Source organism: Adiantum capillus-veneris, chromosome 12, assembly GCF_014529385.1.
Source record: "Adiantum capillus-veneris isolate H3 chromosome 12, ASM1452938v2, whole genome shotgun sequence".
Classification (NCBI taxonomy): Eukaryota; Viridiplantae; Streptophyta; class Polypodiopsida; order Polypodiales; family Pteridaceae; genus Adiantum; species Adiantum capillus-veneris.
This window is the reverse complement of record NC_140942.1, coordinates 158,645,128-158,673,020: the sequence shown is the minus strand read 5'-3', so window position 1 is coordinate 158,673,020 and position 27,893 is coordinate 158,645,128. Positions and strand designations below refer to the sequence as shown.

At 43.9% G+C, this 27,893-nt stretch overlaps 1 protein-coding gene across 2 annotated transcripts; it reads right to left on the bottom strand.

Moving 5' to 3' along the window:
• Positions 1-437: 437 nt before the first annotated feature.
• Positions 438-27,400, bottom strand: LOC147446764 (translocon-associated protein subunit alpha-like). Of its 2 annotated transcripts, XM_086525938.1 has the most exons (8): positions 27,214-27,399; positions 26,600-26,752; positions 26,479-26,529; positions 26,313-26,401; positions 26,143-26,220; positions 25,555-25,758; positions 25,363-25,434; positions 438-738 (listed from the first exon to the last, which is right to left on the bottom strand). In XM_086525938.1, exons 1-8 carry the CDS (start codon positions 27,308-27,310, stop codon positions 673-675), a joined length of 810 nt encoding a protein of 269 aa, XP_086382064.1. In that variant the 5' UTR covers positions 27,311-27,399; the 3' UTR covers positions 438-672. The 2 variants fall into 2 exon arrangements, with proteins under 2 accessions (XP_086382064.1, XP_086382065.1); XM_086525939.1 differs by lacking the exon at positions 25,555-25,758 and having other exon boundaries at positions 27,214-27,400.
• Between the last annotated feature and the right edge of the window lie 493 nt (positions 27,401-27,893).

The window sequence follows — 27,893 nt, the reverse complement described above, 5'->3', positions numbered from 1 at the left end:
AAACCTTTTTACCAAGGAACGAGGAAAATGAGCTTTGCTGAGCTTTGCGGGACCCCAATATCACACCGAAATGTTTGCATCACACCAAGAAAATGGCACAATCTTCACTCAAAAGTCTTAACCCAATCTTCGACAGATAACAGAGAAGGGACACAACTTGTATCATATTATATCATACATTTTTTGTTTTTTGTTTAGGCTTTGCTTGTTTTGGTATGGTTTCTGGTTTGTTTTGTTTTATTTGGCTTGTTTGTGCGTGTGTGCATGATGTGTGCACGTGTGTGTGTGTGTGTGTGCGTGCGTGTGTGTGTGTGTGTGTGTGTGTGAGAGAGAGAGAGAGAGAGAGAGAGAGAGCACATGAGCCAAACACAACTTCATTGATCACACAAATACCACAATCTTTAACACAGCAGCTTTGAAATTAACTTAAGCAGTCATAATTCAAATCTTTCGATTAACTTACCACAAAATTATATTGTCATGTATCAGTCTCAAAGGTTGCAGCTAAGGTTTGACTCAAGGTGGGAACATAGACACTTGCCATGTTTGACATCTCATAGAGATCATTGAACAGGCTCGAACTCCAGCCACTTGAAGACTCAAGCAGCAACTCTAGTACAAGAAACTAGACTACAAAACTTTACAGCTGGAATACAAAGATTTCACAAAAAATCATTTCTTTTTCTTTGACTTTGATTGTGAAATACTCCTTGAAAGTTTCTGGGTGAAGGCAGTCCCCTGCCCAAAACACAATAGTACATCATCAGCACAAAACATCTTCAAAAACTTTAACTAGTCACAAAACTGTTCAACATGATAGACATCACTAGAAAAATCATTATTGGACTCCCGTGTGTAAAAGGCTGATCGCACCTCCAAAGAACCAGGTTGAGCAAACATACTCCATCAATACACTCTCAACACACTCACGATGTAAAAGCCAACATAATATAAATGGCCGGTGACCAGCGATTGCGAAGATAAACAATCCTTGCCGCTGCACTAGATTCGCCCATGCTGAAATCGGGGTTCTATCGGAGTAGACTATGCTAAACCAAATGCTTCAAGGTAAAGGTTCACAATCTGAGGAGTATCTGCTAGGTCCTCCTCCTCCATCCACTTCGCATCCAATGTGGGATAGTTCTTGAATTTAACCAAGAACCGCCTCATCACTTTACCTTTAATCTTTCTATCTTTATGTGCTAGTATTTGTTCTGGAACGAGTATCTCCTCGCTTTCTTCCACTTCGGGTTACTCATTTGGCTCCCCATCATCGGGCACATCGCCTTTAAAAGTCTTCAGGAGACTCACATGAAAAGCATTGTGAATTCTCGAAGTATCGGGCAACTTTAGTCTAAAGGAGACATCATTTATCTTTTCTTGTATCTCGAAAGGTCCATAGTATCTCATGCTAAGCTTTGGAAAAAGCCGTTCCTTTCCCTTTTTCTTTCTCAGGCGTGCCTTCTCAAAACGTAAGAGCACCCAATCGTCTTCCTTTAATTTCAAATCGGGACGCTGTCAATCTGCTGCCTTTTTGTGTCTTTCCTGAAATTTCTCTAAAGCCTCCCGGACCTTGGCAAAAGCAGTGTCCAAGTCCCTGGTGTACTGGTTGGCTTCAAAAATCTTATCTTTCGTGCTTAAGGGTGGAACCTACGGAGCACCTTCTATAATCTCAAATGGCGCCTTCCCCGCCGAAGAGTGGATCGTGTTATTGTAGGTAAATCCCACCAAAGGCAAAAACTTTTCCCATTGAGTCTTCTGATCCGAAATGTAAGACTTCAATAAATCCAGTACGACTGACTTTGCAATCTCAGATTGCCGATTTGTCTGTGGGTGGAAAGATGACGAGAACTGCAACCGTGTGCCAATGTTCTCCCAAATAGCCTTCCAAAACAAACTCGTCAATCTGGGATCTCTGTCAAAGAGAATTGTCTCAGGCATGCCATGTAATTTGAATATCTGGGCAATGAACAGTCTCGCTAAATGATCCGGCTTGACTGTTTTCTTTACTGGAATGAAATGAGCTTGCTTGCTAAATCTGTCAGTAACAATCCACATACCATCGTGCCCACTCTGTGTCTTCGAGAGATCAAAAATGAAATTCATAGCAATACTTTCCCAGGGGCAGGTGGGAATGAGTAAAGGTTGTAACAATCCCTGTGCTTTATGCTTGTCAAACTTGACCTTCTCGTATACCAAAATCGTCCACGTCCTTCTTGAGTCTCAGCCAAAAGAAGTATCCCTCCACACCTTTCAAGGTGGTATCAATGCCGCGGTGAGATAGAGAGAGAAGAATATGACACCAGAACGTTGTCAAACCCTCCTCCGAAAGCCCCACTCTCTATGGCGAGAGCGGTCTACTTATGATTGCACAAATCTCTACAATGCTTAGACTTGCCGACAATGTCGACGATGATTAGGACGACGATGAGACGGGCTGAAATCTGAGAATGCTAAGGGCTGCAGTTTACAAATCTTTATCTGCTGAATTCTGACTCTATGTCGATGACGACGACGCGCTGGAAATGCAGATGCTGAAATCTGCGTTTTCCGGGCTGAAACTGTAAACTTCGATGGATTCCACCGTGCGGCGAAGAACTGTTGCGGGAAGGTGAGATCTACGAGGTTTGGCAGTTCTACTGCGGGTACGGAATGCTGAAAACTGAAAACGTTGGGGTTCCTGATGGTCTTGTCGCGCCGGAACTGCAAAAAACGCTGAGTGTCTATGCTGCTCCAAAAACGCTAGGCTGAAAACTGTCTTCTGTGGTGGAATCTTGCTAACGCTAGGGGATCTGCTGTCTTCTGGGGTTGCCGGGGCTGATCTACTGTACAACCCACTAACGTTAGGGCTGATCTGCTCCTTGTAGTGGCCGGTAGTCTTGCCAAAGCAAAACGCTAGGCTGATCTTGTCCAAAACGCTAGGTCATTGCTGGGGATGCCAAAACGCTAGGCCATCTGCTGAGAAGTTGCCTGCTGAGCAAAGTGCTCTTGCTGCCTCTTCTGCCAGAAAGTGCTAGCGCTAGGTTTGCTTATATACAAACTTAGCAAAATTACAAAAGTCACTCAATAAATAAGTGAAAAATGTCAAAAATAGGGAAAATAGGTTTAATGCACTGAAAAATTCCCCTGAAGGATTCTGATGGAAATGCTTATGATCATGCTGTGTGCAACCAGAGGATATGCATCTAATCTAAGTGACTGGTCATGCACGGTCTGCGAACAGACTCACAAAAGTGCCATATCACTTCCTATTCTAGATTGACTTGGCTGAACTGAACCCTGGTCATGCTGTAGCTTGTCCACGGACACATAGGGTTGGATGTGTCACGTGACATCTTCTGTCCCTGCACATGAACAATCTGGAAGTGAAACTGTGACAAGATGTTAGCCCACCGCATTTGCTTTTCAGATAGCTGCTTCTGTGACAAGAAGTAGCGTAAACTCTGATGATCAGTGAAGACCGTAAAATCGGCTCCAAGTAGGTAATGTCGCCGTTGAGTAAGAGCATGGATAACCGCCAAAAGCTCTTTCTCATATATGTGTGCTGTCAATTCCGGCCTTGAAAACAATCGGCTCTCATAGGCAATGACATGGCCTTCTTGCATTAAAACCACACCCAGACTACAATCACAAGCATCACAATATACTTCGAATGACTTCTCCAAATCCAGCAAAGTCAAAACTGGTCCCATAGTCAATTTCTCTTTCCAAGTCTGAAAGGCAATCACCTTGGTGGGTCTCCACGAGAAAGGGACTCCTTTCTGTGTCAAGATATGCAAAGGGGAAGCAATCTCTGCAAACTTTCTAATGAACCGCCGGTAGTAAGAACATAAGCCCAAGAAGCTTCTAACTTCATGGACATTCTTCAAATCGGACCAATCACGTATAGTCTCAATCTTGGCCGGGTCCATCTGCACTCCTGCTGCTCAGACAATGTGTCCCAAAAAGTGTATCTCTGATAAGAAAAATTTACTCTTCTTTGCATTGATCACCAACTTGTGATCTCGCAATGCCTGAAAGAACAGTAGCAGATGTTCTCTATGTTCTGCCTCATCCTTGGAGAAGACTATAATGTCATCAAAGAAAGTGCCAACAAAAGATCTGTACTCTCTGAAAATCCTATCCATCATTCGGTTAAAAGTCATTGGAGCATTGGCAAGGCCAAAAGGCATCACCAAAAATTCATATACACCAAAGGTCGTCCGAACAGCTGTCTTGTAGACATCTCCCGACGCAATTCGGATCTGATGATATCCGCTCTTCAAATCGATTCTGCTGAAACAAGAGGATCCCTGTAGTCGGTCACGAATATAATCGCTCCTCGGAATCGGAAATCTGTTCTTGATGGTAATTTTATTAAGAGCTCTATAATCAATGCACATTCTCTAAGATCCATCTTTCTTCAAAACCAACAACACCGGAGAGCAGTAAGCTGAAATACTCGACTGGATAAGACCCTTTTCCAAGAGGTCTTTCACTTGGTTCATAATCTCTTCATTCTGGGCTCGGCTCACACGCATAATTGCCGAGGCAAAAGTAGATTTACGACCCAAATAATCCAGGATGTCACGTGACACATCCCAACCCTATGTGTCCGTGGACAAGCTACACCATAGCAGGATTCCAGTCAGTTCAATCACTTTAGGTTAGCAGTGATCTGGCACTTTTGTGAGTCTATTCGTAGACCGTGCATGCCCAGTCACTTAGCATAGATGCATATCCTCCGGTTGCACACAGCATGATCATCGGAATTCCCATCAAAATCCATTAGCATCAGTTAGGGGAATTTTCCAGTGCATTTAGCCTATTTTCCTATTTATTGGTATTTTCACTTATGATTTTTAAGTGACTTTCCAACAAAAGTAGGTAGGGCAATTTTGCTAAGTTAATATATAAGCAAACCCAAGTTAGCACTTTTTGGCAGAAGAGGCAGCAGGAGCTTCCCGCTCAACAGGCAACTTCTCAGCAGTACCCCCCCTTAGCACCATCGCCTAGCCTCTAGCAGACTTGGAGTTTTCCATCTCCAGTAGCCATCACCATAAACCTCCAGTGCTTGGCATTTTCAGCCTTTACCGGCAACAGCAGCAGGCGTCCATTAACGCTAGCCATCATTGGTTACCCTCAGCGTTTTCAGCCAAAAACGCCAGCCCACTCCAGCAGATCATCAGCGTTTCCATCCTCAGCAGACCCCTAGCGACATCAGTCAAAAACGCCAACATATCTCAGCTTTTGGTAGCGTTTTTGCAGCAGGATTTCAGCCTTTGAAAGACGCAGTTTTTCAGCAGATCAACAGTAGCAGATTCCCCCCAAATTGGTTGCAGACGTCCCCCCAACTTTAGCCCAAGAAAACGCAGCCAAAACAGTCATTTTCAGCCACCGAAACAGTCCCGAAATTCAGCAATTAGAAGATCACAGATTTCAGCCATCAAGTCGTCGTCGTCATCACCGTTGTCATCATCGGCATAGTCCCATTACATCAGTCCATTGCATACGCATTGTACACCTTTGTGCAATCAAAGTTAGACCACTCTCGCCGACGAGAGTGGGGCCTTCGGAGGAGGGTTTTACAACCTCTCGGGTGTCGTATCTCTTCTCTCTCCTTCTCTCAGTCTCATTCACTTGCACACACAATATCCACTCACTTTGTTCGTGACCACAGCACTCTACAAGACAGAAAGCTCTCTCTTTCCCTAAGAACTAAAAGGAACCTTGAGCAATAAAGATCACTAATCTTGAGAAAATACAACATTCATTCTGCTACACCTTACATTGGTATTAGAGCTTTGGAAGTGTTCTGCATTACTCAAGGGAAGAACCACAAGAATTTTTTTGCTTGTTGCGGTCGCACGAACCCAAGTTCGCTTGGGCGTGTCGATTCCTAATCGTGTTTTGTTGAAGAGTGACAGGAATCTCAAGAAAGAAGGGCTTGTCCAGCCTCCCCTTGTGTCTCTTTTCACTCATTGAGAGCTGACTGTGCACTTAGCGACCGTGAGGTGGGAAAAAGCAACCTTGGTGTGAGCGCAAGGCCGCCAAGGGGTGCGCCCGCAGAAAAGGTTAGAACTCGAGTGAAGAGAAGATCCTTCTCCAACGTGATTTGCAAGCGAAAGAAACCCTCAAGAACCTCAAGAACCCAAGACCCTCAAGGATCAAGAACCTCAAGAACCCAAGATTCTCACGAATCAAGGACCTCAAGAACCTCAAGGCCCTCAAGAACCCAAGTTCCTCGCGAGCTTAAGACCCCAAGATCATAGTGCATGGTCGTCACCCGAAGCGGAATGGATACTTCGCATACAGGTGATGAGCATGAGAGAGGCGACGAAGACTCGTCCCCACCCGGAGATGATTTCTTCAACCCTCCCCCTTCACCATCTACGCCAGATCCTATGGAGGCAATGATGAAGCAGATGATGGCCATGATGGATAGACAGGAAGACAAGCGCCTTGCTTTAGAACGCGAGTGCGACGCAAGAAAAGAACTAAGGAAGGAAGAAGCGGTAGCAAGAAACGCAGCATTGGAGGCCGATCGTGCCGCTCATAGATTGGCTTTGGAGGCCGAGCGTGAAGCTCGTAGATTGGCTTTGGAGGCCAAGCGTGAAGCTCGACGAGAGCTACGTACTCAAGAATTGATTGCCCAAGTCCTAGCCTCGAAGACCGAACCACCCAAAGATCGTGGGAGTTCGTCAAGTAGCGCAAGCCACGACGCAGATTCCAACCATCCAGTTACAGAAAAGTTGACTTTCAGTAAGTATGACGGTAAGATGGATGCTACGGTTATTCATTCTTGGTTGCATCAATTTAATGCTTATTTTGCGACAACTAAGAAAACAGGCAATAGCAAAGTTTTGACGGCAGCTATGTACCTTGCCGATGATGCCATTAATTGGTACCACGCATGGCAAGAGGCACAGCTAGCCGCACACCTAGAGGCAACCGACGATTTCACGCCCCTCTCTTTTAGTTGGGCTGATTTTCAAGACAAGCTCAAGGTGCGGTTTATGCCACCTCAGTACCTCGCACGGTTGAAAGACGATTGGCGCGCTCTCAAGCAAAATGGTATGCCGGTTATGTCTTTTTCTAATCGTGTTTTGCAGCTAGGTACCCAACTACGCATGTTGGATGAAGAGCGCAAAGAGGCTTTTCTCTTTGGATTGGACGAGTATATCAAGTACGATGTCGAGGTATTCAATCCAATCGATCTTAACAAGGCGGTAGCGATTGCTCTTGCACAGGAGATGAAGCACAACAAGGGAAAGCCTAAGGAGAACAAGACTTCCACAAGTACCTCGCAGACTTCTCAAGACCCTCAGAATGGTAAGAACGGTAAGAATGGTAAGAATGATAACTCTTCTAACCAATCTTCCAACAATATCTCATCAAAGAATTCTTCCAATGAATCTATGGGTAAGGCTAACACAATTGCTAAACCTAAGCTTACTCCAGATGAAAAGGTAGCACAAGGAATTGTAGGAGGATACATCACGTCAGAAGAACAAAGCACTTATTCTAAGGAAGGTCGTTGTTTTCATTGTCACATTAAGGGTCACATAAAAAGAACATGTCCTAAGCTTGAATCAAATGAATCTAAAGAACCCACAACCCCCACTACATCTGTCAATGCAATGAATGATAACACGATTGTGCCCAAAGTTTCTCAGGACCCTCCCATTGATGATTCTCTCATTAAATGTTATGGTCGTATGTCCGAGCACCGTTTTGTCATATTGTTTGACCCAGGTAGTATGCATGATGTTATTAGTTCCTCTCTTGTTGAGAGAGCCCGCCTCGAAGTTAGTCCGAGATCTCCTATCGAGGTCTCTGGTTTTCGTCTTGGTATGGACGCTCTCATCACGGAGGAGTGCCTTGATGTGTTGTTTGCAATTCAACAGACTGCCTTCACTAGAAGATTTGTTGTTTCTCCTCTCTCAGGATGTGATATGATTTTAGGCATTCGATGGTTTCGTGATAATGACGCTCTCATGAAATTTTCGGCTAACACTATAACTCTCAATGCCGATAGTGATTCTCCTATTATCATTCATGGAGAGGACATTGCTCCTTCTCCATCTCTCATTGCTAATATGCAGGACAAGGTTGAAAGGATTCGGGATAAGGAGATTCTCTCAATCTCTTTTTCTCCACAGCATGACACACAGGATTTGCACGATTATGAGAAGCATGATGATTTGAAGGATAATGATTTGCATGATGATTTGGATGATAAAGACAGACATGATGAGTTGCATGAAGATGATGTGATTGTTCACAAGGATGATGTGTTAGTCAATGCTTTTTCTAGCGAAGCTAACCTCATTGTAGATTCTATCGATCACCAAGAATCGATCTTGGCTTTCGAGTCAAGGTCCACAGATCCCCCAAAAGAAGATTCGATAGATCCGGAAGAAGCGATCTTGGCTCTCGAGCCTTAGTCCAAAGAGCCATCACAGGAAGTATTATGTGTTCGCATGGTTGATACGTACGCATTGTTCGAGTGTTTCATTCGTGAAGGCTTCCTGTATTTTAGTCAACATCGTTATGTGATCCCTTTTCCTAGGCATGACATATTGTATATTGAGCACGTTTCTCTCATGGATGAGCACGAATGTATGCGGATTGTTCATGAAAAGTTGAAAAGTTTGTATGTAAGGAAGTCACATTCCATGTCTCTTCCTTGGCATGACACAGTTTCCGAACGAGCACATGATAGTATGAGCACCCAACATGCGCATCTTCATTGTGATTTGCCACAGTTGATTGATTTCGATCAAACAGAAAAGATTCGACCTCATTGTTTGCATGTGTTTGATGAACGGTTTGTCATTCCGTCTATATGTTCATCTACATTGCCTACACAGTCTTTAGAGAAGACAAGATTTTTTTCCTTCACTTTACATGGAATGGGTATGTTCATGGTTTTGTGTTGGAGATGGTTTAAGGAATTTTCAGCCATGGAGATTCTTGAAGACGAAAGAAGCAATACTCTAGACGAAGTTGAAGCAAGAAAGGAGATTCTGAAGACTTTGTGTCGCTTTCGGCGCGGCCCAAAGAAGCAAGCGTTGCAGACCTTTATGAAGTTCAAGTACCGCTCGACCCACACATTAGAGTGGGCCGGCGAAGAGTCCCTTCCAGGATTCTGGATGCTTTTGGCGATCTCCCTTGACGCCATTTAGTTCGGTACCAATACCTCACTTTGAAAAGGAGGGGATGTCACGTGACACATCCCAACCCTATGTGTCCGTGGACAACCTACACCATAGCAGGGTTCCCGTCAATTCAGTTAGTTTAGATTAGCAGTGATCTGGCACTTTTGTGAGTCTATTCGTAGACCGTGCATGCCCAGTCACTTAGCATAGATGCATATCCTCCGGTTGCACACAACATGATCATCGGAATTCCCATCAGAATCCATTAGCATCAGTTAGGGGAATTTTCCAGTGCATTTAGCCTATTTTCCTATTTATTGGTATTTTCACTTATTATTTTTAAGTGACTTTCCAACAAAAGTAGGTAGGGCAATTTTGCTAAGTTAATATATAAGCAAACCCAAGTTAGCACTTTCTGGCAGAAGAGGTAGCAAGAGCTTCCCGCTCAACAGGCAACTTCTCAGCAGTACCCCCCCTCAGCACTAGACCCTCGCCATCCACTCCTTCCCTAGCCTAGCCTCTAGTAGACTTGGCATTTTCCATCTCCAGTAGCCATCACCATAAACCTCCAGTGCTTGGCATTTTCAGCCTTTACCGGCAGCAGCAGCAGGCTTCCACTAACGCTAGCCATCATTGGTTACCCTCAGCGTTTTCAGCCAAAAACGCCAGCCCACTCCAGTAAATCATCAGCGTTTCCATCCTCAGCAGACCCCTAGCGACATCAGTCAAAAACGCCAGCATATCTCAGCTTTTGGTAGCGTTTTTGCAGCAGGATTTCAGCCTTTGAAAGACGCAGTTTTTCAGCAGATCAACAGCAGCAGATTCCCCCCAGATTGGTTGCAGAAGTCCCCCCAACTTTAGCCCAAGAAAACGCAGAAGTCCCCCCAACTTTAGCCCAAGAAAACGCAGCCAAAACAGTCATTTTCAGCCACCGAAACAGTCCCGAAATTCAGTAATTAGAAGATCACAGATTTCAGCCATCAAGTCGTCGTCGTCGTCGTCGTCGTCAGCATAGTCCCATTACATCAGTCCATTGCATACGCATTGTACACCTTTGTGCAATCAAAGTTAGACCACTCTCGTCGACGAGAGTGGGGCCTTCGGAGGAGGGTTTTACAACCTCTCGGGTGTCGTATCTCTTCTCTCTCCTTCTCTCAGTCTCATTCACTTGCACGCACAATATCCACTCACTTTGTTCGTGACCACAGCACTCTATAAGACGGAAAGCTCTCTCTTTCCCTAAGAACTAAAAGGAACCTTGAGCAATAAAGATCACTAATCTTGAGAAAATACAACATTCATTCCGTTGCACCTTACACGGGAAGTCAGTTCCTTTCTTCTGCTTTTTGTAGTGCTTTTGGCTTTATTGTTCACGTCCAAAAGCCGACTGATCTGTGTATCAACCACCTCTTCTAGTTCTTATTCTGTAAACATCCTTGGAGCAGGAGGTTTCTTGAGTGCTGGTTTGATGGGTGGCTCTGTGGCCTTTTGCCAGTGGATGTGCACTTCTTCGAAGGATTGCTGCGTCAAAAATTTTACAAATTTTGGATCCTTTGCAATGTTAACATCATCTTTGTTGCGTCGTCAACCACTTGTCGACGTTCCATCTCTTCAATCTCAGCCTGAGTAGGCCGAGGTGGGCCGTACTCTTCATGCGAATCTTCTTCGAGATCTCCTCCCGCATTCCAGGATGCAGAAGAAGTCAGACTGTTCTCTGTTGGAATCCATGAGTGTCGCGAGAAAAGGATCGGATTTCTCGGTAGCGGTAGAAGAGAAATCCGCCGCGCTCTAATACCAGTGAAACAAACTTGGACACCCCAAGTCAAGATTCTAGCGCAACACAACAGAGATTTACTTCAAAATAGTTCACAATTCACACTTGAGTCGACATGGCTCGACGTAGTTCCGTGCCTAGAGATATTGGCCCCAAAGACTGGCGCCCCTTTCGGTATTTCTTTTTGTATTAATCTGTGTTCAAAGTACAAGAGAGTGGGTAGGTGCTCACTCTCAGACTCTGCGTCCAGATGGTCTGAAAAGTGAGGCCCTGCCCACTTATTTATTGGTACAAGGGATGCCCAAAAGCAGGCCCAAAGCATTCAACTTTAAAAGCTTCTTAAAATAAAGCAACTGAGCCAAAAGCTGCCATAGAAAACAGCCAACGTAAATCCAAGAATTCCGTACGCTTTACCACGTCATCAGCTCCGTAATTTGCGAGAAATCTGTACAGATGCCACGTCAGCCTGTCAGCGCCGAAAAACCCGGAGATCCGTATTGTGGCCACGTCAGCTTGCCACGTGTCATCCCGGCGTCTGCTGCCATGCCACATCACCAATTTGTGACATCGCCCCTGCTCACCGGCTCATCAGCACAAAGTGAGCCACAGAGAGCCCAAGTGACTTTTTTTAAGGCCCTTGGCCTTGGGGAAAAGTAGTACATGAAAAGCCTTCAACTCAAAAGCATTGGGCTCCCAAAAGCAACCAGCGCAAAAAGTAGAATTCCGTATGGCCCGCCACAACATCAGAGTCAGCACGATATGCGGAAAATCCGTACGGACAGCTGTGTCAACAACTTAGCGTGGATTGCGGAAATTCCATACAGCAGCAGTCCGCAAGCTCTTTTTAATTCCGAGTGTCCCCCAAGGCCCTATCGGGAGGTGCCCATAAGTTGGGACACTCATTAGCATGCCATGTCATCAATTTGTGACAAAGCCCCCTCTTGAAAGAGTTATAATCGCCCTTGATTACGCTTGCAAAACAGACAGAGGCCATAAACCAACTCAGTAGACACTGACTCTAAGTACCGACGCACTAGACCAACACAAATCTAGCACTTGCAGAAAGACGACTCAATCAGTGCACATTTCACATCATATCAATCACATAAAAATTGATTTTAGATCTAAGACCATGATTCCTGGCAGCGTATTTAGCAATCCCATTTAGATCCATCTCGGACCTCACCAGTTCGGATTAGCTAACTCTTACTGCGATCATGTCATTCTCAAGACAGAAATGTTGCAATCATTTCGCCTTTCAATCCTGCACTCAAACAAATCACACGAGAGAGTACACATCAATCAAATTCAAGTTTAGTAATTCCCAGTTTCAATATTCGAAACGTCATACAACAAAATACTGTCAGCACAACAATATCCTTGAAATCCAAAGGGAATTCGGTGACTTTATTCCATCAAGGTAACCTGTGACAAAGGAGCGGAGTGACTTCCCTCTCGTGCATTCCCGTCTGCACCTGATTCAACCCTGCTGATCCGCGGGATCCTTCGGAATAGACGCAACTAAGCCGAAAGTCTCAAAGTAAAGTTCCAAAATCTGAGGAGTATCTGCTAGGTCCTCCTTCTCCATCCACTTCGCATCCAATGCCGGATAGTAAGAACTGCCGAATCACTTTACCTTTCACTTTTCTTTCCTTATGTGCCAGAATCTATTATGGAACGAGTATCTCCTCACTCTCTTCCACTTCGGGTTGCTCATCAAGCTCCCCATCATCTGGCACCTCACCCTTAAAAAATTTCAAAAGACTCACATGAAACGCATTGTGAATCTTCCAAGTGTCTGGCAACTTGAGTCTAAAGGATACATCATTTATCTTTTCTTGAATCTGGAAAGGCCATAATACTTCATGCTAAGCTTTGGAAAAAGCCTCTCCTTTCCCTTTTGTTTCCTTAGGCATGCCTTCTCACTCAAAACATAAGAGCACCCAATTATCTTCCTTCAACTTCAAGTCGCATCTATGTCGATGTGCTACCTTCTTGTGCCGTGCTTGAGACTTCTCTAGAGCTTCACGAACCTTGGCAAGCACATTCGATTACCTTAAATGTCGCCTTCCCCGTCGAAGAGTGAACCGTGTTATTGTAGGCAAATTCCACCAAAGACAAATATTTTTCGCATTGAGTCTTCTGATCTGAGATGTAAGACTTCAATAAATCCAAAACCACCGAATTGTCTATCTCAAATTGCCCATCTGTCTACGGGTGGAATGATGATGAGAACTGCAACCGTGTGCCAATGTCCTCCCAAATGGCCCTCCAAAACGAACTCGTGAACCGGGGATCTCTGTCGGAGACTATGGTCTCAAGCATGCCATGTAACCAAAAAATATGAGCAATAAACAATCTCACTAAAAGATCAGGTTTGACTGTTTTCTTTACTGGAATGAAGTGAGCTTGCTTGCTAAATCTGTCAATGACAGTCCAAATGCCATCCTGCCCACTTTCAGTCTTGGAGGAGATCAAAAATGAAATCCATAGCAATGCTTTCCCAGGGCCGGGTGGGAATGGGTAAAGGTTGTAGTAGTCCCTGTGCCTTATGCCTGTCAAACTTGACCTTTTGGCATACTAAACAACTGCGAACAAAATCATCCACATCCTTTTTAAGCCTCGGCCAATAGAAGTAACGCTCCACCCTTCAGGTGGTATCTATGTCACGGTGGCCTATAAAAAGTGGGCAATGGCACTCTGTCAAGACCTTTTCCCTCAAAAGTTGTGTAACACATAACATCGTTTTCCGCCTCAAATAGCCGTCCCGTAAGGAATAGCCTGAAACTGTCTCCCCATTCTACATCCGAGTAAAAATGTCAGCAAAGTCAGGATTTGTGGCGTACTGGTCAACCATATCCTCAAAGCTTCTGTGATGAATCGCGGAAATAGCCAGAACCAAGCTTCCGAGACAATGCATCTGCCACTAAATTCTTATGTCCCTAAACATGGACAATCTGGAAGTGAAACTGTGACAGGATGTTAGCCCACCATCGCATCTACTTTTTCGAAAGCTGCTTTTGTGACAAAAAGTAGCGCAAACTCTGGTGATCTGTTAAGACTGTGAAATCGGCTCCGAGTAAATAATGCCGCCACTGTGTAAGAGCATGGATTACTCCTAATAACTCTTTCTCATATATCTGCTACCAACTCTTGCTGTGGAAATATCTTACTTTCGTCAACAATGACGTGGCCTTCTTGCATCAAAACTGCTCTGAGACTGCGACCACAAGCATCACAATAAACTTTGAATGGACTTTGCGAGTCTGGCAAGCCAACATTGGTCCGGTAGTCAATTTTTCTTTGAGCGTCTGAAAAGCAATCACCTCTGTCTGTCCCCACATGAAAGGGACTCCTTTTTGAGTCAGCTATCTTTGCAAACTTCCGAATGAACCGCCGATAATACGAGCACAAGCCCAAAAAGCTTCAAACTTGGTGAACACTCTTTAGGTCAAGCCAATTGCAAATTTTGATTTTGGTCGGGTCCATTTGCACTCCTTCTGTTGAGACGATGTGCCCCAAGAAATGTATCTCCGCTAAGAACAACTCGCTCTTTTTGGCATTGGTAACCAATCTATGCTTACACAATGCCTGAAAGACCTATAGCACATGATGTATGTGTTCTTCGTGTCGAATTATCATTAGTTGAATTTTGTCCGGTCCTTGGTGTCGAAACTTGATCAGTGGGGTAAGTTAGGTTACGCGAATGCATAGCAAATCCCCGATTAGCATGTCTCATCAATTGTTGTACGGATTCGGACTTCTGCTCAAGGCAGTAATCTCGGATCTCATTGGGAAGTCGCTCGATTTGTTGCTTAAAAGTGACCTTCTTGATAGAAGAGGCCGGTAGAAAAGCATCCCAAAACCTCTCACAATAAGCATCCAAAGTGTCAGCCTTGGTCATCCGGAGATGGTTCCAAGCGGTCATCACATCTCGTTCGTACTCCTGAGTCAGCCAAGAAGAAATAAAGAGCCTTTTGAATTTTAACCACTTGGTAGGGGGTTCTTTCCGTAAAAGAAGAATGGACCACACGTCCATGCATTTCCTTTTTAGAATGATGCTACGCTCCTGATTTTGAAGTGCTTTGAGTAGCGACCTCCAGAGAATGCTAATCCTTTGATTGTCCATTTTCCTTAAATTCCTTGGTCTTTTTGCACTTGTCCTCAAGAAAATCATATTGATTGGCTCTGTAAAAGTGTTTCTTCTTTGAATAGAACAAGTGATATCGGAGTCCGAACTCTCAGAGAAGGATGAAGCCTTAGTAGAACTGTCGGAAACGGATCGGGATCTGCTCTTCTTTGCCTTCTTCTTGTTCTTTCCAAAACTTTGATAATCGGACGAGGAAGAGCTATCCGAACTATCAAGGGAAGAATTGGACAATCCTTCGAAGCGTACATGCTTCTTCTGTTTTTGTGCACTTGCAAAAGAAGATTGACGACCCAAATAACCGGGATAGTCAGTCCCCTTGTTGCATTTCTTCAATTGTTTCTTTGCCCCCAGAAGTTGGTTGACTCGCCTTTCGACCAAGTTCTTCTTCAGTAAACATCCTTGGAGTAGGAGGTTTCTTGAGGTCTGATTTTATTGGTGAGTCAATGGCTTTTTGCCACTGTGTATGCACTTCATCAATCGGGTGTCGGGTCAAAAAATTTGCGTATTGTGGATTATTTGCAAACTAGAGCATTTGCTTTGCGCATTCATCAACCCGTTGTTGACGTTGCATCTCCATTAGTTGATATTGCGTAGGCCGAGGTTCGTGATCTGCTAATCCATTCGAATTTTCGATGCTGCCTTCCGTTCCCGAAGTGTCAAGAGGGTTCGTCTGATTCTTGCGGAATTCGTTGTTTGAATCCATGTGTGTCACGAGAAAAGGGATCGGATTTCTCGGTAGAAGAGAAATTGACTGAGCTCTAATACCATTGTAACAAACTTGGTCACCCCAAGTCTAGAATCTGGCACAACACACAAGAGAGAATCACCTTAAACACTTCTGTCACGTGACACATCCAACCCTATGTGTCCGTGGACAAGCTACAGCATGACCAAGGTTTAGTTCAGTCAAGTCAGTCTAGAATAGGAAGTGATTTGGCACTTTTGTGAGTCTGTTCGCAGACCGTGCATGTCCAGACGCTTAGATTAGATGCATATCCTCTGGTTGCACATGGCATGACCATCAGATTTCCATCAAAACCCATCAGGAGCATTTTTACAGTGCATAGAACTATTTTTCCTATTTTTTGACATTTTTCACTTATTATTTTTAAGTGACTTTTGTTGGGAACTAGGTAGGGCAAATTTCATAAGTTTGTATATAAGAAACCTAGCGCTAGCACTTTCTGGCAGAAGAGGCAACAGGAGCACTTGCTCAACAGGCAACTTCTCAGCAGAACCCCCAAGAACCCTAGCGTTTTTGGACAAAACCTCAGATCAGCCAGCGTTTTTGCTTTGACAACAGCCTGGCGATAGCAAGAAGCAGCAGACTCCCCAGCGTTAGCAGATTCTCCATAGCCAGACCATTTTCAATCCTAGCGTTTTTGCATCTGCAAGACACTTTAGCGGTTTTGCACATCTTCGCGACGGAATCCCCACAAGCATCAGCGTTTTCAGTTTTCAGCAGTCAAACTCCACAGTAGAACCCCCCAACCTCGCAGATCTCACCTTCGCGCAGTAGTTCCTCGCCGCACGGTCAGATTCCGCAAGGTTTACAGATTCAGCCCGGGAAACGCAGATTTCAGCATCTGCGTTTTCAGCGCATCGTCGTCATCGCGTCGTCACCGACATAGAGTCAGAATTCAAGAGATAAAGATTTGCAGATTTCCCCTTAGCATTTTCAGATTTCAGCCCGTCTCCTCATCGTCATCGACATCGTCGGCAAGTCCAAGCATTGTAGAGATATGTGCAATCATAAGTAGACCACTCTCGCCATAGAGAGTGGGGCCTTCGGAGGAAGGTTTTACAACATCCTTGGTATCGTATTCTCTTCTCTCTCTATCTCTCAGTCTCAGCACCCTCATTCACAGTGTTCACCACTTTGTTTGTGTCCATTGCACTCTCTCACTAAAGGAAACGAAGGCTCTCCCTTCCGTAAGAAAAAGGAACCTTGAGCACAGTTCGGAGCACTCAACTTGAGCAAAGTTCAACATTCACTTCGGCTGCACCTTACATTGGTATCAGAGCTTTGGCAGTGTTCTGTATCACTCAAGGAAAGAACCACAAGAACCACATAATTTTTTTTGCTTGTTGCGGTCGCACGTAACCCAAGATCTCTTGGGCGTGTAGATTCCTAATCGTGTTTTTGAAGAGTGACAGGAATCCCAAGAAAGAAGGGCTTATCCAGCCTCCCCTTGTGCCTCTTTTCACTCATTGAGAGCGGACCGTGCACTTAGCGGCCGGCCAATCGACGTGAGGTGGGAAAAAGCAACCGTGGTGTGAGCGCAAGGCCGCTAGGGGGTACGCCCGCGGGAAAGATCCTTCTCGAACACATATTGCAAGCTAAAGAAGAACCTCAGGAACTCAAGAACCCCAAGAACCCCAAGAACCAAGACCCCCAAGAACCCAAGACCACAAGAATCCACGACTTCAGTGGATGGTCATCACTCGAAGCGGAATGGATACTTCGCTTGGAGGTGATGAGCATGAGAGAGGCGAAGAAGAGTTTTCCCCACCAAGAGGTTTTTCCGACCCTCCCCCTTCCCCATCTATGCCAAGGATTGCACTAACTCCTATGGAGGCTTTGGAGCAAATGTTTATGGACAGGAAGTTGGAACGCAAAGCAAGGAAGTTAGAACACGAGTATAATGATTTGCATGATCAAGATGTGATTACTCACAAGCAGGATAATTTGTATGACCACGATGTGATTGTTCACAAGAATGATGGGTTGGTTGATATTGTTTCTAGTGAAGCTAACCTCATTGCAGATTCGATCAATCAAGAAGAACCGATCTTGGCTCTCGAACCTAGGTCCAAAGAACCCCCTCAGGAAGAACCGATCTTGGCTTTCGAGAGGTCCACAGAACCCCCACAGGAAGTATTATGTGTTCAAGTGATTAGTCAACACGCATTGTACAAGTGTTTCATTCGTGATCGTTTCTTGTATTTTAGTCAGCGTCATTATGTGATCCCTTTTCATAGGCATGACATATTGTACGTTGAGCACGATTCACTCATGGATGAGCACGGATGTATGCGGATGATTCATGAAAAGATGAAATGTTTGCATTCAAGGAATTCACATTCCATGTCTCTTCCTCGGCATGACACAGTTATAGAAAGAGCACAAGAAAGATTGAGCATCAAGCATAGGCATTTCCATTGAGTTTTGCCACAGTTGCTTGATTTAGATCAGATAGTCAAGATTCGACCCCATTATTTGCGTGTGTTTGATGAACGGTTTGGCACTCCGTCTCTATATTCATCTCCATTGCATGCATAGTCTTTAAGGAACAATAAAAGTTTTCCACACACTTTACATGGAATGGGTATGTTCATGTTTTTGTGTTGAAAGTGGTTTCAGGAATTTTTAGCCTCGGAGATTCTTAAAGAAGGTAGACACATGACTATCGACGAAGTTGAAGCATCAAAGGAGCCATAGAAGACTTTGTGTCGCTTTCGGCGCGGCTCAAAGAAGCAAGCGTTACAGACTTTTATGAAGTTCAGGTATCGCATGACCTACGCATCAGAGTGGGCCGCACGACGAGTCCTTTCCAGGATTCCAGACCCTTTTGGTGATCCCCCTCATACAGTTCGGTACCAGTACCTCACTTTGAAAAGGAGGGGATGTCACGTGACACATCCAACCCTATGTGTCCGTGGACAAGCTATAGCATAACCGAGGTTTAGTTCAGTCAAGTAAGTCTAGAATAGGAAGTGATATGGCAGTTCTGTGAGTCTGTTCGCAGACCGTGCATGTCCAAACGCTTAGATTAGATGCATATCCTCTGGTTGCAAACGGCATGACCATCAGATTTCCATCAAAACCCATCAAGAGCATTTTTACAGTGCATAGACCTATTTTCCCTATTTTTGACATTTTTCACTTATTATTTTTAAGTGACTTTTATTGGGAACTAGGTAGGGCAAATTTCATAAGTTTGTATATAAGAAACCTAGCGCTAGCACTTTCTAGCAGAACAGGCAACAAGAGCACTCGCTCAACAGGCAACTTCTCAGCAGAACCCCCAAGAACCCTAGCGTTTTTGCTCCCTCGTAGATGGGCTAGCATTTTTGGCAAAACCTCAGATCAGCCAGCGTTTTTGCTTTGACAACAACCTGGCGACAACAAGAAGCAGCAGACTCCCCAGCGTTAGCAGATTCTCCACAGCAAGACCATTTTCAACCCTAGCGTTTTTGCAGATCTTCGCGATGGAATCCCCACAAGCATCAACGTTTTCGCAGTTAGACTCCACAGTAGAACCTCCGAACCTCGCAGATCTCACCTTCCCGCAGCAGTTCCTCGCCACACGATCAGATTCCGCAAGGTTTATAGATTCAGCCCGAAAAACGCATATTTCAGCATCTGCGTTTTCAACGCGTCGTCGTTGCATCGTCGTCATTGCCGATATAGAGTCAGAATTCAACAGATAAAGATTTGCAGATTTTAGCCCTTAGCATTTTCAGATTTCAGCCCGTCTCGTCGTCGTCCTCATCGTCGTCGACATCGTTGGCAAGTCCAAGCATTGTAGAGATTTGTGCAATCATAAGTAGACCGCTCTCGCCATAGAGAGTGGGACCTTCGGAGGAGTGTTTTACAACATCCCTGGTATCGTATTCTCTTCTCTCTCTATCTCTCAGTCTCAGCGCCATTCACAGTGTTCACCACTTTGTTTGTGTCCATTGCACTCTCTCCCTAAAGGAACCGAAGGCTCTCCCTTCCGTAAGAAAAAGGAACCTTGAGCACAGTTCGGAGCACCCATCTTGAGCAAAGTTCAACATTCACTTCCGCTACACCTTACAACTTCACACTTAAATCACAGTTCAATTGAGTCGACACGGCCCGGTGTAGTTTTGCACCGAGAGAGATTGGCCCCAAAGATGTCAGCCCCTTTCGATATTTATTTTTGTATTAATAATTGAGCAAAGTACAGTTGCCTTTGCTCACGCTCATCAACACAAAGTGAGCCAAAGAGAGCCCAAGGGACTTTTTTTAAGGCCCTTGGCCTTGGAGAAAAGCAGTACATGAAAAGCCTTCAACTCAAAAGCACTCAAAGCGCGAAGCAGAAGGTACCGGTAGGTGCGCCTCGCGATGTAGTGCAGGATTGGGGCAAGAAGCAGGAGGCGGAGTGCAACAGAGAGGAAGCACTAGGGATCGAAGCAGAGAGAGAGAGAGAGAGAGAGAGAGAGAGAGCTCACGTTTTTTGGAAAAACTCAATAAGAGAGTTTTGGGTTTTACCACTTTTATTATAAGTGACTTTAAAAAAAAGTGTCCAGGTTCAATGTGAACCTACATTGAACCTGGACAAAGTATAAAAATGTACAAAAAGGGGTTATTTAGGCCTTTAACCCAACAACCTCCCAGTTAAAGACATAAATGACGCCTTTAAGTTAACCAACTCCCACCAGTTGTATGCAATGCTCATGTTGAGCCTTAGCAAGACTCTTGGTGAGAACATCTACAGAGTTATCCTGTGTATGGATCTTAGTCAAGGTGACTAGACCATCCTCCAATACCTGTCGTATGAAGTGGTACCGCACATCTATGTGTTTGGTACGGGCATGAAACATGGCATTTTTTGCTAAATAGACAGCACTTTGGCTATCACAACCGAACACGGGTGTATGAGTAAGCATGCCAAGTTCTTTTGCAAATTTGTCCAACCAAATGGCCTCCTTTGAAGCCTCTGTGGCTGAAATATATTCAGTCTCAATAGTACTCGATGCCACAATTTTCTGCAACCTAGAACACCAAGAGACTGCACCACCAACAATGGCAAACACATATCCACTGGTAGATTTCTGGTATCCATGTCACCTGCCATGTCTGCATCACAATATCCCTGCAACTTTAAGTCACTTTTTCCATAACAAATACACTTTGATTGTATACCTTTCAAATATCTCAAAATGTATTTGACAACTTCCCAATGCGCTTTGCCAGGATTCGACATGTATTGACTAACAACTCCCACTGCATAAGCAATGTCGGGACGAGTGGCAACCATAGCATACATAAGAGAACCACAAGTTGATGCATATGGGATTCCCTTCATTGCTTTCAATGCCACCTCATCCTTTGGGCAATCTGCTTTGCTAAGCATAGTGTATGGAGGTAAAGGTACCCCAAGAGGCTTAGCATCAGCCATATTAAATACGTCATGTACTTATCTTTCTTGAGATAAAAACAACAATTTCAGCTTTCTATCTCTTTTAATACGCATGCCCAAAATATGCTCTACATCACCCACATCCTTCATAGCAAATGCTGAATTTAGCTTACGTTTCAGAGCATCAAGACTAGTCTTATGTTTCCCGGCAAGCACCATGTCATCAACATAGAGAACAAGTATGATGAAACTACCATCTTCATCCCTTTTTGCATACAAACAATGATCTGCATGGCTGCGTTTAAAGCCTTGAGACAACATAAAAGTATCAAAACTTCTTATACCACTGTTGTGATGATTGTCTCAAACCATACAGAGCCCTTTTCGGTTTGCATACAAGTTCTCGCGTGTGGGAACCTTCAGGTTGTTTCATGTATATGTCCTCTTCAATGTCACCATGCAAAAACGTTGTCTTTACATCCATTTGATTCAATTCCAAATCAAGCACCGCAACAAGAGCAAAAAGGACACGTAAAGTTGTAAGCTTTACAACAGGGGGAAAGATTTCTTGAAAATCAATTTCTTCTTTCTGTGCATATCCTTTTGCAACCAATCTTGCCTTGTACTTGGGTTTTTCATCCACAATCTTAATCTTGTACACCCATTTGTTAAGAAGAGCCTTTCTCCCTTTAGGCAATGGCACAAGATCCCAAGTATCATTTGCATACAAGGATTTCATTTCCTCTTGCATTGCAAGCTCCCACTTATTGCTTGACTCACATGATTTGGCCTCTTTATATGTAAGAGGTTCACCCTCATCTGTCAACATTACACGATCCAAAGAGGGGTTAGATCTTTGCGGTTGTCTTCTCAAACGAGTTGACTTGCGTACCCAATGATCTACATTCTCGGGCAACGGTTCTAGATCATAAGGCAACTAATTTTCAGCTCTACCATGCTGCTGAAAATCATTTTCAGCCAATTCAGGTGGCTGTCCATCCTCAGTAAGAGCATCAATATCATATCCTACCTCTTCTGGCTTAAGGTTACCCGGCTAATTATCAATTTCAGCTTGCGGTAATGTATCATGAGGCTCTTTTTCAACATCAATGGGTGGCACGGAAGGCTGAAATCTAACTGTTTTCTTGTCAGCATCAGATTTTGTAGCATTCTTAAGCAATTTTGCCTCATTGAACACTATATCTCGGTTGCGTATTACCTTTCTAAACTGTGATAACCACACTCTAAGCCCATTTTACCTCTTTCCCATAACCTAGGAAGACTCCTTTAATGGACCTCATATCAAGCTTTGTTCTCAAGTCGTTGCGTACATGAATAAAAGCTTCGCAGCCAAATACTCTCAAATGATCATAAGAGACAGGTTTGCCAGACCAAACCTCCTCTGGAATGTCATTTTTCAGCGTACTATTAGGAGAGCGATTGCAAATATGAACTGCAGTTTTCAATGCCTCCCCCCAAAACTCTTGGGAAAGATTAGCGGTGGACAACATGCAACGCACTCTCTCACATAAAGTACAATTATACCTCTCAACCACGCCATTAGAAGATAGATTATAAGGGGTTGTTAACTTCCTTTTAATCCCATTTTCATCACAAATGCACCCATCCTTTCCTAGTACAGTCATCAATGAATGTAACAAAATATAATGCACCACCAACAGACTTAACATGCATAGCGCATACATCGGAGTGAATAAGATCAAGAGGATTAGCTTTGTGAGAGACACCAGAGTAATAAGAAGATTTCTTTTGCTTTCCATGAAGACAATCGTTACAAAAATCGAAGTTTTTGCCTTTTACATCAACCCTCTTCAACGAGGAAAGCGCATCAATACCCCTTTGACTCATATGGCCAAGTCTCTTATGCCACAATTCCGTGTGTGAAGCAACTTCAGCAACAACAAGAAACTTGCCAGGCAAAGCTTTGCATCGAAAATAGTACAAAGTACCTCTTTTAGACCCTTTTGCAACAAGCATAGAGAACTTAAGCAGCTTCCATGAACCCCATCAAAGATGGTAGTAAAACCATGTGCATCTAACTGGCCAACAGATAGCAAACTTTTCTTAATGCCTGGTATAAACCTGACATCATTCAACACAAGCTTTTGACCATTGTTAAGAGCCAAACGCATCGTACCCATTCTTTCAATATTGCAAGCAAAATTATCACCAAGGTACACCTTGCCATAATTGCCTGTAGCATATGTAGCAAAACACCCAAAGATGGAGTCACATGGAATGAAGCACGAGAATCCACTATCCATGATTGGATAGGCCATCATTAGCACTCAGCAATGCATCAATGACATCTTTCTTCGAGATAAGTATGTCTTCTGCATTAGCTATCACCAATTCTGAGGGGCATGAAGCAGCAACCAAAATTTCCTCAACGTCTGACAACTCCTCAATGGCCACACTAGAGGATACATTTACATTCTCAACATCCCTGGAGAAATCACCTGCTGATTTTTCTCATTTTTTTCTTCTTCTTATCTTGCATTTCCTTCTTCCTTTCCTGCTCTTTCTTGAAATACCTGCAATCGGGTTTCTTGTGACTCTTTCTACCACATTGATAACAAGTGACATCCTTATCCTTTGTTTTGCCCTTACTTCTATTTTGAGTCCTGTTGCCAGCATCACGCCTTTGATTTCTACCTCTTGCAGTGTAGGCAGAACTGCCACCTTCCCCACTAGACTTGCATTTAATCTCTTCATTGAGAATAGACCCTCTCACATCGTCATACGTGAGGGTGGGACTGTTGCTCAAGGAGACAACCAATGTTTCCTAAGTATCTGGCAATGTCATAAGCAAGAAAATAGCTTTCAACTTATCATCGAATTGTTGAAACCCACTGTCCTATAACTGACTCAACACACCTATAAAAGCACTCAAATGCTCAAAAGCTGACTTCGAGTCATCAAGCTGTATATTCACCAACTTTCGCATTAAATGCACCTGGTTCACAGGCGTGGTGTTCTCAAATTGGACTTTAGCTTTTGCCATATTGCATAAGCAGAGCCCAAACGCTTGATGTCCGTTAAAATGTCATTATTGACGGCCATTTTGATGTAAGCCATAGCCTTCTTATTCAACCTAGCCTACTCTTCGTCAGACAAACCTTGCGACTTATTCTCTTCCAATGCATCTTTACAATCCTTTAAGAAAAGGATACCTTGCATACATTCTTGCCAGAGGTCGAAGCCTTGACCATCGAACCGTTTGATTTCCATCAAACTTTTAGTGTCAGATGCGGAAGAGAAAGAAGCCATTTTAATTCAACCACAAGTGTGTATACAAGAGAGATGCAATAGGCTGAAAATTTCAACAAATAGGAGCAACCACAAGACTTTGCATACAATAGACCACAATTTCTTTACATGAAATTGTCCAAATCTGAAATTTCAACTGAAATGTGCAATTTCAAGCACCTGTACTCAGCTTTTCACTCAATTTGTCGCAACAAACATCAATACATGTGATCCCACAACTTTGGTACACCTGGGTATTGCTGTTTTGACCTGTTATAACCTGTAAATCACTTGCTTTGACCTAAAAATAGCCTGTTTTGGGCTGTTTCGACAATTTTGGTAACCTTTTTAACCCCGAAAGCAAGAGGCTTCGCGATGGAAGCGAAATTGATCGCGTGAGAGCAATTTTAACTCGCTGTCCAGCAGACTACGCAGGGCTGTTTTGAAACCCTAGGGCTCTAATACCAATTGCAAGCGCGAAGCAGAAGTTACTGATAGGTGCGCGTCGCGATGTAGTGCAAGATTGGGACAAGAAGCAGGAGACGGAGTGTAACAGAGAGGAAGCGCTAAGGATCGAAGCAGGGAGAAAGAGAGCTCTCAGGTTTTTGGGGAGAACTCAATAAGTGAGTTTTGGGTTTTCCCACTTTTATTATAAGTGATTTTAAAAAAATTTGTCCAAGTTTACAAGAGAAGGACTAAGAAAATGCTACCCTTAAAAAGAATTGTAGGAAGTTTGAAAAGATAGTTGTAAGCCCTTCCCGTTTTTGTGGAAAGAAAAGGGCAGTTTCTTTTAGGCTTTCAAAATGAAAAGTAGAGTCACCCTTCAAATTTAAGGGCTGCAGCCATAATGGGGGTCTTCTTTTTTTGTTTGAGGGAAGGCCGGAGTGTGGGGGGAGAAGAGAGATAGAGAAAGAGAACCTGTAGCCATTCATTGTTAATAGCATCCATACTGCGCGTGCCAGTTTCAACCTTCTTGGTCCTCCTAGTTTTCTGTGCAAAGGAAATTGATGTTGCTAAGCAATACTGAAGAAGGCGTTTGAAGTTTAACTCAAAGACAATTAACAATTGAGCAATTTCACATTCAATTCCGAAGGTGCTAAAAAATATTACCTTTGAGATTTTTTGAAATTGACCATACACCCACATGCCCAACAGGCCTAGCATTCCCAAACCCAAAGTTACAAGGAAAAGGGTCTCCCCACTGAGGAACCCACTGGGCTCAGTCACATCAATGGTTCCATTGTAAAAGACTGATTGGTGAAGAGTACCGTCCACCTCATAAAATATGCTTGCAACTAATGCAAAACTTCCAGGCTGCATGAACAAAAGGTATCACTGTGTAGAGTCAACACCATCACTTATCTTGTTATCAACCTACTAGTTCATAATTCAATTGCACAGACTTTTTTCCAACATTGACGCCATGGACACAGGCTAACTATTAAACTAAAATGCTTACCACAGGCAGCATGTAGCAAAGCAGCAGACACAATAACAGGGAAAGAGAGGAGGAATTAACTTACTACTGACTCTTGAAGCTCTTTACACACTGTCTAGACTCTACACAAATGTACATGCATTGATGCACAGTAGCATACAAAGATATTGGGGAAAACAATGAGGCAAAGAGGGTTGAGAAAGAGAGAGAGAGAGAGAGAGAGAGAGAGAGAGAGAGAGAGAGAGAGAGAGAGAGAGAACCTGGAGGAACTTGCTCACAATGAAGGTATAGGGAAAAGAAGCCTGAATAGATGGTGGAACAACAGAGTTCCTGAATTCCTGAAGCACAAGCACATTGTAAATCAGAACCTGCAAGAAATCCAAGATAGTCTCTTGCCAGAAATAAGCTATTAGGAAGAGAGTCATCCAACCACAGCTGTGAAATTCTGGATTCGATATCTTTGATCGTAAGCCAGATGCAAACTTGCCAAGATGGAGTTCACCTTCAGAGGCAGGTCACCTATTTGGCACACACAATTATACGTTGAACAGCTCATACATTGAATAAAGCTCAAGAACCAAGACAGTAAGGCAAACCATGATTGGAGATTCCCACAACGATTTCAGCCTCTTCTCCAGCAGGAACCGCTGTAAAAGAGATAAGACGTGGGAATGTGAATGCAACCCACAAGACTTTCTACACATTAAAAAAACTCACATTTGTCAGCATTTCCTGGGAAAAAAAAGACCGTGTCCACCCCTGCTGCTGGCACAAGCTCAGCATCTGAAAATTCTTGACCAGGATCTGCAATAACTGCACCACCGATATCACCAGCAACATCATCATCCACCTCTTGAGCATCTGGGTCACCTGAGATTGTGGATGTGTAAGGTCCTCAATGATCAGTAAGGCATAGGCTAATTCAATCGTCGGAACAAAATGTTCTTGATGGATAGATATGACCAGAGTGTCTAACTATGATGTATTGTGGAAGTCCTAGCATTAGTATAGAGCAAGAGCCCCATTCAGAAATCAAAATTCCCACTCAAAGCATCTTACGCTTGACCAGAAATACGACGATCAAGGTTATCTATACAATTTCTTGCTGACAAAGCACAAAGACTTGTTACCAAAAAATGTGGTCTCCATACCAAGCTCTTTTGCTTGCAAATGGACCTCATACACATGCAGCTGCGTGTAACTTGACACGAGCTGGAAAGCAGCCATTCTAGATCAAAGAAGAAGTAACAACAATCCAAGGCATGTGCACTTGCAAGGCGAGATCCAATCAGAGTATAAAAGGAGAAGAAGGGAATCCATGTACAACATACCTTGTTTAGCAAGAGCGCTGATGGAAAAAAAGGGCGTGCAGAGCAGAAGCCAGCTCAAGAAAAGAAGCAGGAAGCTCCTTGATCGCAAAGTTGCCATGATGGGTCTGATTACAGGGAACCAGGGGTCATAGGCCAAGAGATAATTAAACACGGCGCATTACAGCTTTTGGACTCGTTGTGGGTCAAAAGATAAACTTGTAAACTTGAGGAAATGGTGTAGGGAATGGTCCCTATAATACTCTATAATACTGAGACCCCATGGCGACCCGCGAAGGCGGGGAGCCATTGGCCGGAGCAGTATTGCAGGGACCATTCCTCCGCGGGGAGCCATTGGCGGGAGTAGTATTGCAGGGAATGGTCACTCAGGGACTTCCATGCCTTCACATTCGAGAGGAGGGGGCCCAACAAACTTCACTAAAAACAGGTTGCATCGATAACGAGCCATTACATAGACATTATGAGTGTTGAGCTGGCATCGTTCTTACCGTTGAGTTGGCGCACCTTTAGAGGAGCTAGGACGACTTTTGCAATTTCTTCCAATTGCTGGCGTGGCTGGCATCCGTCGGCTGTAGAAAACTTTCTACGCCAGACGCTGAACCAGATGGATGGCACGATAGAGCATTCCAGTTGTTGATGTGCGACAATTTCATTGGCTATAGTAGCCCGTTGTTCTGTGTGTT